Here is a 12,200-nt window from a genome sequence, read left to right on the forward strand (position 1 = left end):
CAGGCAGCCTCCTTTATCACTAGGGTCCCTTATCTACCTGCCGATCAGCTGCTCAGCGGCTTCGTTTCAACACCCCCTTCCCTCTTTCATTAAAAAAAAAGAAAGCACAACCTGCTTTTCGCCCCTGGGCAATTTGGCTCCAGGGACCACACAATCGCTCCATAAGACGCACAGACATTTCCCCTTACTTTTTAGGAGGAAAAAAGTATGTCTTATGGAACAAAAAATACGGTATTTGAAGGAGGGGGTCCTTTTCAAGAAAGCACAGCCAGAGTGGGAGCTGCATTTGTGCAGGATGGAACTGGTTTGCCTTTGCAATTACTTACTCCTACATTAGCGTTACAAGGGACTGGGAACCTGGTGTTTGCTTTGGAGCATCTAACATGCCTTCCCTGTGTGAACAGCACTGCTTGCTCGGGACACGGCCATCATCTCTGAACCCATAACTTACTCCTGCACTAACCACAACTAGATACAAAAGTACAAGTTCGCCTCACTTCCTGATTCTGCTAGCTCTATATAATCTATTTGCCTATGTGTATTGATAACAAGAAACTGCAGAAGCTGTACTCAGGACCACCTTAATGTTAGGTTGGATGGAATTAGGTTCCAAGGAGCAATTTTGTTATGATGGAGGTAAAGGTAAAGGTAAAGGTACCCCTGCCCGTACGGGCCAGTCGTGTCTGACTCTGGGGTTGCGTGCTCATCTCGCTCTAGAGGCCGTGAGCCGGCGCCGTCCGAAGACACTTCCGGGTCATGTGGCCAGCGTGACGAAGCTGCTCTGGTGAGCCAGCACCAGCGCAGCACACGGAAACGCCGTTTACCTTCCCGCTATAAAGCAGTCCCTATTTATCTACTTGCGCTTAAGAGTGCTTTCAAACTGCTAGGTGGGCAGGAGCTGGGACTGAAAGACGGGAGCTCACCCTGCCATGGGGATTCGAACCGCCGACCATACGATTGGCAAGTCCTAGGCACTGAGGTTTTACCCACAGCACCACCCGCGTCCCCTGTGGAGGAGATGGGGGGTAAATAGCAGTTAAGAAATGCTGAAAGGAAGGGGAGAAGAAAAGCAAAGTAGGCAATAATTCGAAGAGAACAAGAACTGTTGGAAAATGCTCTGGGGTGCCCCTGCAGCCCCCGAACTCCTAGCGTCCTCCGATATGCGCAGCTCTGGAAAAGGCATTTCCCTTCTTCTCCAGTGTGCTTCAGTGACATATATCAAATGATATATGCACACTAATCTTCTAGCGTAACACAGCAAGAAGCGTGAGATATCATAGAGCTAATCTATGTATTTATTTACACACTATGTACAGACAAAGGAGTCATGGCGACTTCTCTCTCCAGCTCCAAGAGAAGAACAGGAACAAATAAAAGCAAAAGTACAGTACAACAGTACATATAGCGGAAGAGATAAGACTGTCTTCCGTTCCCACACTCTTCCCAGACAGGCATGTGATTTACACAAATCTCATCTGCAGCATCAGAGGCGTGAAATACTAACACTTCTATTACATCTCCTGTCATATATACAGTGGTACCTTGGGTTAAGTACTTAATTCGTTCCGGAGGTCCGTTCTTAACCTGAAGCTGTTCTTAACCTGAAGCACCACTTTAGCTAATGGGGCCTCCTGCTGCCGCTGCACCACCAGAGCACGATTTCTGTTCTCATCCTGAAGCAAAGTTCTTAACCCGAGGTACAATTTCTGGGTTAGCGGACTCTGAAACCTGAAGCGTATGTAACCTGAAGCGTATGTAACCCAAGGTATGTAACACTGTAGCTACATCTATCCTGCCTATGCCAACTTGATTTAGGAAGAAATACTCATTCAGAAATTTACCACACACAACACATACTATCCCCCCCCCCCCAATTTTCTCAACAATTTATCATAGAAGGTGCAATTGGGAGTCATTTTTAAGAAGCCATTTTAGAGTTTTTCTAATTATCCTTATGTTTCCATGTAGTTCTCAGATCAGGAAGAGTCAAATGTGCTAAATATGTACCAAGGCATGTCCATGAGGTGTTTTGTGTGTGTGTGTGTGTGTGTGTGTGTGTGTGTTTTATAACATGTCCCTTGTCCTTGGCATAACTGTTTCTCTCACAAGCGACCCTAGCACTTTCTTGTATGTGTCCAAAACAGTCTGAGCAGAAGGTCTTTCAGCTGGGCTCTTTTTGCATGCCCCGTGGATGTCAAAGAGGTGGAACCTGACCAGATCACTCCCATCGACATCCCCCAAGATAAAATTGGAAACATCAGGGATTTTCCATATATCTGTCATTTCATCATAAGGAGGCATGAGGCTGTCTTCAAAAGCCATTTCATTTCCACGAGGCCAAAGCTGTTCTGGAGCAACAAAGTCACCCTGAAGTTCCCGGTGGCCACATTTGATCAGTTTGCCAGCATTCTTGTCTACAAGAGGCAAAGCATCCAAGTCATTCACAATAACATGGAAGCTGCTAGTCAGCAAGTACTGAGACAGAACTTTATCCAAGTCGCTGGAGTCACACATCACAAGGGTGCCCAGGGGACTGTTGTGCAAGTAATGGAGGATGCTCACGTAATCGATGGCAAGCAGGAACCGGATGTGCCAAGTGTTGAAGCTGTTGTACTTTGGAAGGTTCAATATCTCGTTCAGATTCTTCAGAGAGCCGAATGGGTGGTACTCCGTAAGAACCGTGAACTCCTCCTCACAATATCCAATCAGCTTGACCACATGTTTGCTTTGTAGAGATTTCAGCATCTGTAAGCCATGAATGAAGTCCTCTTGAAGTTCTGGCACAGTTAACTGGGAAAGGGCCACTTTGTTTTCCTTCCACTCAGAAAGGAAGACCTAGAAATAAGGAGAACAATGTTCAGACTTTGAGATCCAAACTCTGAAATGCAGTTTGTAAAAGCCAAGCTGTTTTTCAATATGGGGGACAACAGTTGAGTCTTGACAAACGCAAATTCAAACCTATGTGTTAAACACACACACACACACACAAGAACAAAAACATGAATAGATACAAGGTCTATGCCACAACAAAGCAAGTTATGTCACAGCAAATATCTGAAAATCGGTAATGTTTACAAATCCCAGAGTGTCTGGAAATAGAGAGGTGAATATGTACAGTCACTCAAACGTAACTGTGAGCATTCACTTGGTATTGTGCTCCTGCAACATGAGGAAATACAGTGGGACCTTGGTTTAATAATAATAATAATAATAATAATAATATTTTTTTATTTATACCCCGCCCTCCCCAGCCAAGGCCGGGCTCAGAGCGGCTTACAAGCAATAATAAAAACAAGATGAATGATTACAAACTTAAAAACAAAAATAAAATACAACATTAAAATAATGGAACATTAAAATATTAAAATGTAGCCTCATGGCAGGAGGAGAAGGAAAAGGAAAAGGGAGAGAGAGAGAGAGAGAGAGAGAGAGAGAGGGAGGAAATCAAAGTGGCTCCAAGCCAAAGGCCAGGCGGAAGAACTCTGTCTTACAGGCCCTGCGGAAAGAAATCAGATCCCGCAGGGCCCTGGTCTCATGAGGCAGAGCGTTCCACCAGGCTGGAGCAAGTGTTGAAAAGGCCCTGGCTCTGGTTGAAGCCAATCTAACTTCCTTAGGGCCCGGGACCACTAGGGTGTTGTTATTTATGGACCTTGAGGCACTCCGTGGGGCATACCAGGAGAGGCGGTCCCGTAGGTACAAGGGTCCTAGGCTGTGAAGGGCTTCAAAAGTCAAAACCAGTACCTTAAATCTGACCCTGTACTCCACCGGGAGCCAGTGCAGCTGGAAAAGCACTGGGTGAATATGCTCCCATGGCAGAGACCGCGTGAGGAGCCTCGCTGCAGCATTCTGCACCCGCTGGAGTTTCTGGGACAGCTTCAAGGGCAGCCCCGCACAGAGCGAATTACAGTATTCAAGCCTGGAGATGACCATCGCATGAATCACTGTGGCCAAGTCAGGGCGGGAAAGGTAAGGGACCAACTGCTTGATGCGGCGAAGGTGGAAAAATGTCGCCTTGGCTGTTGCTGTAACCTGCGCCTCCATGGAAAGGGAGGCGTCAAGGATTACACCCAAACTCTTAACGGAAGGCAATGGCACTAATTGGGCCCCCGCAAGAGAAGGGAGTTGGTCCCTCATCCCCATGCCATCCCAACCTAGCCATAGGACCTCTGTCTTCAAAGGATTTAGTTTCAATCGGCTCCCACGAAACCATCCAGCCACAGCTTCCAAGCATCTGGTCAGTGTGTTCGGGGTCGAGTCGGTGTGGCCATCCATCAGCAGATAGAGCTGAGTGTTATCAGCATATTGGTGACAGCCCAGCCCAAAGCTCCGGATAATCTGGGCAAGGGGGCGCATAAAGATGTTAAAAAGCATCGGGGAGAGAATTGCGCCCTGCGGCACTCCACACACCAAGGAGTGGCACGATGACATTTCCCTCCCTAGTGCCACCCTCTGTCCCCGACCAGAGATAAAAGAGCACAACCAGTTATGGGCTATGCCCTGTATCCCCACGTCTGCGAGGCGGTGGTCCAGAAGATCATGATCGACCATGTCAAAGGCTGCTGACAAATCTAAAAGGATCAGCAGTCCTGACCCGCCTCGATCCAGTACGGAGATCATCTGTTAGGGCAACCAGAGCCGTCTCCGTCCGAAAACCAGGACGGAAACCGGACTGAAATGGATCTAATGCCGATGTTTCCTCCAGAAACCTACCAAGCTGTTCAGCAACTGCTCTCTCAATTACCTTACCCAGGTATGGAAGATTTGAAACTGGGCGGTAATTGGATAGGTCTAAGGGATCTAATGCATACGTCTTACAAACACGTCAAACCCAGAAGTACGTGTCCCAGTTTGCAACCTTTTTTTGGATTACAACCCATTATTTTGGATTACGAACAAAAAAAAATTGGAGGCGCCATTGGCGGAAGCACGCCTTGGGTTACAACCTGTTTTGGTTTACAAACAGACCTCCGGAACAGATTATGGTTGTAAACCAAGGTACCACTGTAGATATATATTTCTAGTTGTAGATTCAGCTGGGATTGTCAGCATCCACATATAAACAAGGACAAATTTAAGATTCACTGAAACATACATCAAAGCCACTCACATCCATCACCTTCCTTCCCTCAGTTGTTCATGGTAAGTTTCCCTTTTATGACCCTCGTTACAGCTCTGAGTTAATTCGGTCAGGTGTCAAATTCAGGCAAGCAGGATATTTGACCAGTGACCATTCCCAAAGCTTGTCTTTCGTCAGAATCCACTGCAGGTAAGCAAGTATCTCCTCTGGCCTCCTTCGGAAGATTTTGTTTGACATCTGAGGTGGTCCAGATCACAGGTGGAACGAACATACAGCATCCTCAGTTTAGAGGCTTGTCAACTATACCCCCACTGGGTGTGTCCATGGAGTAGAGGAGACCTCTTAAATCCCTCCCTCCCTTGTTACTCTCTTTTGCTATAGGATTCGGGTTCCATTCAGGCAAGCCAAAACTCCCCTCCTCTTTCCCTTGCTACCTCCAGTTCACCCTGGAATTGTCCCCTCTTTGTGCCTTCCCCACCTTTCCAGTCCTTTCTCCCTTTCGACCCTCCTTTCCCTGTTATTCTGCTCTCTTTCTCTGTCCACCTTTCCTTCTCCGCCTCCTAGCCGTTCTCATGGCGTCAGCTGCAGTTTATATGCAGCAACGTGAACACCTTGCTCTTTCCCTACTTCTCAGCTGAGATGCAGTGTGCCTCTAAGCTACCGTATTTTTTGCTCTATAAGACGCACTTTTTCCCCTTCAAAAATGAAGGGGAAATGTGTGTGCATCTTATGGAGCGAATGCGGGCTCCTTGGCTTCAGCGATAGCAACGCGAAGCCTCCGAAGCGCAGAGGGAGAGCTCCCCCCGCACTCCGGAGGCTTCGCGTTGCTTTAACTGAAGCTGCCTGAAGCCCCCGGAGTGCAGCGCGAACTCCCGCTGCTCTCCAAGGGCTTTGGGCAGCTATCCGCAAGCCTTCAGAGCGCAGCAGGAGTTCTCACTGCGCTCCGAAGGCTTGCGGATAGCCGCCTGAAGCCTGGAGAGCGAGAGGGGTCGGTGCACACTGATCCCTCTTGCTCTCCAGGCTTCGCTTCGCTGGAGAGGCGCTGCACAGTTTTCCCTCTCTGCGCAGCGCCCCTTCAGCGAAGCGGGAGGAGAAATGGAAGGGGCTCTGTTTCTCCCGCCGCTTCGCTGAAGGGGCGCTGAGCAGAGAGGGGGAGATTTTTCACTCCCTGTTCTCCCCCTCCTATGGTCCGGTGCGTCCAGTGGTCCGGTGTGTCCTATAGAGCGAAAAATACGGTACTTTCTGCCTGGCATGCAAGCTCTGAACAGCTGCCTCCTCTTCAGGATCTCACAGCCAGCCAGAACCAGTCCGCTTGCCCCCACGGCTGGAGCCTGACAATCCTATCAGCCTTTCTCCCAGCTGACAATGTCATTTAGAACTTTTTCTGAAGCGCATGTCAAGGCACCCCCCTCTGGTACGAAAAAAGGTGAATGGCAAATTTACAGAGCAACATTTTATATTATATTCAAGATTCATTATGATAAACCAACCCTTTTCACAGCTCCTTCACCAATGCGTTTCAGTTTGCGGACTTCTCTTTGCAGTGTTTCACAAGACAACCATGGTGAGCAGTTCTTCACTGTTCCTAATCTGAAGTAACCGTGCTGACAAGAGTCGTGTTCAGTGTCGGCCTGTCCATAGGAAGGATATATGTAGCTGAAATATTGATAGAGCAGCAAGTTCACAAGCAGCACAGCCAAAATCAGATACAAGACGGGAGGGATCAGCTTTTGCGTAAGATCAGTTTTCGTATCACACGATTTTTTCTCCATGTTGTAACAGTCATCTTTCAGATTTTCTGCAAGACATTAGAGTTATAAATTGTTACTTTAATTTAGCAATTCTAGGGGGGGGACAGTTGAGATACACTTCTAGAGGGCGGGGGGAGATTCCAACACAGTCAAACTCTCCTAACTTTACATAGCAATACTAAAAACAGGCATTAAACATGAAACATGCTACTAGCAGATTCATAGCTCTGCTAACCATTGTGATGGTTTCCTACCATAGATTGAGATCCAGCAAACAGCTTAACAGACACAGAAAGAGAAAGCATGCAGTGGGCATCTCGCTTTATTGGCCGAGGGAGCTTGACTGAGCCACTTCTGGCAAACCAGAGCAGCGCACGGAAACACCATTTACCTTCCCGCTGGAGTGGTACCTATTTATCTACTTGCACTTTGATGTGCTTTTGAACTGCTAGGTGGGCAGGAGCAGGGACCGAGCAACGGGAGCTCACCCCGTCGCAGGGATTCAAACCGCTGACCTTCTGATCAGCAAGTCCTAGGCTCTGTGGTTTAACCCACAGCGCCACCTGCGTCCCATACTCATCATGGGTACCATTCATTAATTTCAGTGGGAGATCTCTATGGGGCAATCATATACCCGTAGGAATATGGAAGATCAATGGAGTTCAGCAGGCATTATTTCTAGTAAGTTTGCAGAGAACTGCAGCCTTAAGCCTGTAACTAACTCTCCCTCTGAAAATAAAGCACCTCCGGGTGCAAGTAGATAAATAGGGACCGCTTACCAGCAGGAAGGTAAACGGCGTTTCCGTGTGCGGCTCTGGCTCGCCAGAGCAGCGATGTCACGCTGGCCACGTGACCCGGAAGTGTCTCCGGACAGCGCTGGCCCCTGGCCTCTTAAGTGAGATGGGCGCACAACCCCAGAGTCTGTCAAGACTGGCCCGTACGGGCAGGGGTACCTTTACCTTTACCTTAATTGTAGGGAAAACCTATAGGTGGAATGCAAAACATCTATAAAATGAACACCACATAGTATCTGTTTTTTACTATTGTTATTATTAATTAATTTTTTATAACACCCTTCATCCAAAATTCATAGGGCAATTCACAACTTAAAAATACAAAATGAGAACCCAAAATACATAATACAGTGGTGCCTCGCAAGACGAAATTAATCCGTTCCGCGAGTCTCTTCGTCTTGCGGTTTTTTCGTCTTGCGAAGCAAGCCCATTGACGGCTTAGCGGATTAGCGCTATTAGCGGCTTAGCGGCTTAGAAAAAGGGGGGGGGGAGGAAAAAAACTTGCAAAAACTCGCAAGACGTTTCGTCTTGCGAAGCAAGCCCATAGGGAAATTCGTCTTGCGAAGCACCTCAAAAGACGGAAAACTCTTTCGTCTAGTGAGTTTTTCGTCTTGCGAGGCATTCGTCTTGCGGGGCACCACTGTAAAAACAAAAAGACACAAATAATTCTCATCCCACAAACACATTTAAAATTATACAGAATGTTACATCAGCCAACGGCCTGGTTAAAGAGAAACATTTTCACCTGGCGCCTAAAGATATGTAATGAAGGTGCCAAGCAAGCCTCCCTGGGGAGAGAGCGTTCCACAAATGGGAAGCCCGTTCTCATGTTACTAGACTCTGGACTCTTGTGGAGGTGGTACACGAAGAAGGACCTCAGATTATGATCACAGGGTCTGGGTTGGTTCATATAGAACTAAATGCCTCAGTTATGTTGAAAACATTGTACTTTTTACTAACCAAGACCCCCCCAAAGATCTCTCTCACACACATAACTATATACACACACTAAACTTTTGCAATTAAAATGGGTGTATGGTTTTTCTTTATAGCTTTTACTTTAATCAACTTTAAAAAAATCTAATACAGTATCTCGTATTTAAACACAAGTAATGTATCATGTATGATAATCAATTTAATACAGAATAACTACTAAATAAGAAAGTATTTATAATATAATTTTAAAAATGAATATTAAAAAATTCCCCAGTACTCTTTTGATAAATTTCCTTTTTCCAAATCAAACTGTTTTGCTTTCTCCTTATTCATCACTTATGTGTAATTCTTGATACTGAAATAACAAAACTAAAGGAGGCATAAATTAACTCCCACAATTATATCTTATGCTTTGTAATATTAGAAATAGCCTTGCACCTCAAAATGTGCGAGTGCATAAATCCTGAATTTATCCCAGAAGCCTAATAATTTGCCTGAGTGTTCTAGCTAGTCACAGCCTTAAACAAACGGAAACAGTAAAACACAAGGAATGTATTTTCAGATTTTCTAATTCAGTGTTTTAACAAGCTTTTGGGAACTGACACTTTTAATGAAAGAGCTTGTGCCATATTCGGTTTGTGTGTTTTTTTGTAATTATCTGTATGTTTTTATATATAGTTTTTATTCTATCAGTGTTTAATAGTTTTTAATGATTCCCCCACTGTTTTTAACTGTTCTTAATTATATCTGTAAGCTGCCTTGAGTCCATTAGGGGGAAAGGCGGGTTATAAATAAATGTATAACAACAACTGAACATTTGTTTAAAGTATTGCAGGCTTTTTCATTCATGTCTTGATTATAGGAAGCGTGTCTTCTCGTAGATCGATTAGCAGGCATAGGCAAACTCCGGCCCTCCAGATGTTTGAGACCACAATTCCCATCATCCTTAGCTAACAGGATCAGTGGTCAGGGATAATGGGAATTGTAGTCCCAAAACATCTGGAGGGCCGGAGTTTGCCTATGCCTGGAATAAGGTTAAAATTTGGATACTTCCAAACAAAGAGGAAGCAGCAGATCCAGCCAGGAGAAAAAGACTGAAAATCGTTTCAAGATCTCAGCATCACCTCGCAATAATTTCTGCTATCCAGCAGCAACCTCGGTTGCGCCTAACTCTGCAGCTTGCTGCTCAAAGAAACGACGCTTACCTTACCCTGGGATATTGTGCATCACTCTCATCAGCTGGCAGCCGCCATGACAGTGCCAACACCACCTGACATGAGTCACGTGACGCGTTCCCTGTTTTGCACATAGAGATAATAGGGTAGAGTTGCATTTGGAATCGTCAGTTCACAGCCTCGGGAAAGGGCAAAGCTAAACAGTTTGAGTTGAATGGGGAAGAAATTGTGCTTGCATTTAACAATTGCTGCTGGTGTTAGGGGGGCAGTGAGGGAAATAACCAGGTTTATGCTAAGGGCAGTGTAAATGAAATGATGGGGTTCCAGTGATTAGGATAAGGAAGAGTATAAAGGGAAAGATAAAGGATAAAACGAATTTGAACGAGCTTGCTGAAAAAACTTTTAAAGTGGAATACAAGAAGGGAGGCGGGAGGAAGTAAGGAAAATAAGTTTTTGAAGACTATTAGAATGAACCAGAGTTTTCTTTTAATGTTTCTGTTATTATTATGTTGAATCTTTTGTATGTTTTTGTTTTTTATGTTTTTTGATATTGTTTGTATTTCTGATGTTTGTTATTTGTTGTTTCGAAGTTCGTTATATTTTGTGAAACTTAATAAATATCATTAAAAAACAATAACCAGGTTTACATTGGCTGCAACATGAGATGCAGTGGCGTAGCGTGGGTTGTCAGCACCCGGGGCAAGGCAAGTAATTTGCGCCCCCTAACCCGTGGATTTGCACCCCCTAACCCGTGGATTTGCCCTAGCCCCAGAAGTTGCGCCCGGTGCGGCCGGCCCCCCCTGCACCCCCCACGCTACGCCACTGATGAGATGTGCTTTTAATTAAGTGTATTTTGCCTGATTTCTGAGGTGAGCTCCCGTTGCTCGGTCCCAGCTCCTGCCAACCTAGCAGTTCGAAAGCACGTCAAAGTGCAAGTAGATAAATAGGTACCACTCTGGCGGGAAGGTAAATGGTATTTCCGTGCGCTGCTCTGGTTCGCCAGAAGCGGCTTAGTCATGCTGGCCACATGACCCGGAAAAACTGTCTGCGGACAAACGTGAGCTTCCTCGGCCAGTAAAGCTAGATGAGCACCGCAACTCCAGAGTCGTCTGCGACTGGACTTAACTGTCAGGGGTCCTTTACCTTTAGCTTTTTAAACATGTGAGCAGTGCAAGTGAAATGGATTTACTTGAAATTCAACTGTGTTTTGTTTTATTGATAGTTTTCTGCAGGCTGCATAGTATTACAACCACAGAATCATAAAACTTTAAAGTTGGAAGGGAAGAAGAAGAAGAGTTTGGATTTGATATCCTGCTTTATCACTACCCAAAGGAGTCTCAAAGCGGCTCACAATCTCCTTTCCTTTCCTCCCCCACAACAAACACTCTGTGAGGTGAGTGAGGCTGAGAGACTTCAGAGAAGTGTGACTGGCCCAAGGTCACCCAGCAGCTGCATATGGAGGAGCGGAAACACAAACCCGGTTCCCCAGATTATGAGACTACCGCTCTTAACCACTACACCACACTGGCTCTCAGGGACCCTGAGAGTCATCTAATCCAAACCTCTGCAATACAGGAATCCTGCCCACAGACATCCCTGGGTGTGATTGAACCATCAACCTTCTGGTTAGCAGCAAGGCATACTGATCCATTGCACCACAGTAGAAATGTGCATAAAGGTAAAGGTAAAGGGACCCCTGACCATTAGGTCCAGTCGTGGCCGACTCTGGGGTTGCGGCGCTCATCTCGCTTTATTGGCCGAGGGAGCCGGCGTACACCTTCTGGGTCATGTGGCCAGCATGACTAAGCCGCTTCTGGGTGAACCAGAGCAGCGCACAGAAACGCCGTTTACCTTCCCGCTGGAGTGGTACCTATTTATCTACTTGCAGCACCACCCGCATCCCAGAAATGTGCATATGCAGCCCTTTATTTTGCCAATAAATATCAAATCAGTGCACTTCCAGATACTAGCTTATTGAGAGATTGTTTCTGCTCATGCAAGTTTTTTGCAGCACTCACACGACAGCATCAAAATGCCTGTTCATACTTTTATAAATCTGCAGTCTCTGCTGCTGTGGAATCTCTTTGGTGCATCTCTTTATCTGGCAGGCAGTTTGTCATGTGTGGCGACATTCTGATAGATGTAGCTTCTTCCAGACTTCTACTTCAGCTTGCTCCTCACTTGAGCACAACTTCGGCATTTTGTTTCTGCCAGTGGCCCAGGTGATACAAGTGTGCTCATTTACACCAACTTTCAAAGGCATGTTGGAATCTCAGCAACTTGGAAACTCTAAATTCAGTACGTACATCTGACTCTGCGGGAAAAACAGAGACGTCTTATGCAAGACCTTTCTGTCAGTCTTTCGCAAGCTTTACTCAGGCAAATATACAGTAACACTTGTGCAAGACCTCAGTATTTTTTTAAAAATGGAAATGAATAATGTCCCTGGACCTGCAAGAAGGAAGAA

General features: G+C 45.9%; 1 protein-coding gene across 2 annotated transcripts; it reads right to left on the bottom strand.

The window, feature by feature from the left end:
* Window positions 1-1,277: 1,277 nt before the first annotated feature.
* Window positions 1,278-9,866, bottom strand: POMK (protein O-mannose kinase). 2 transcript variants are annotated; one of them, XM_079949932.1, is made up of 3 exons: window positions 9,764-9,866; window positions 6,568-6,875; window positions 1,278-2,835 (listed from the first exon to the last, which is right to left on the bottom strand). In XM_079949932.1, the coding sequence occupies exons 2-3, from the start codon at window positions 6,847-6,849 to the stop codon at window positions 2,065-2,067; spliced, it is 1,053 nt and encodes a 350-aa protein (XP_079806058.1). In that variant the 5' UTR covers window positions 6,850-6,875; window positions 9,764-9,866; the 3' UTR covers window positions 1,278-2,064. The 2 variants fall into 2 exon arrangements, with proteins under 2 accessions (XP_079806058.1, XP_079806059.1); XM_079949933.1 differs by having other exon boundaries at window positions 9,769-9,854.
* Window positions 9,867-12,200: the final 2,334 nt, after the last annotated feature.

This window comes from Podarcis cretensis (assembly GCF_951804945.1).
Source record: "Podarcis cretensis genome assembly, chromosome: 13".
NCBI lineage: Eukaryota > Metazoa > Chordata > Lepidosauria > Squamata > Lacertidae > Podarcis > Podarcis cretensis.

Bases quoted from the DNA above. Each gene is read 5' to 3' on its own strand.
- POMK (XM_079949932.1), bottom strand. From the start codon at position 6,849: ATGGAGAAAAAATCGTGTGATACGAAAACTGATCTTACGCAAAAGCTG. The intron at 2,836-6,567 runs GTTGGTTTATCA...CCTTATTTCTAG, and splicing joins GTGAAGGAGCTGTGAAAAGG to GTCTTCCTTTCTGAGTGGAA.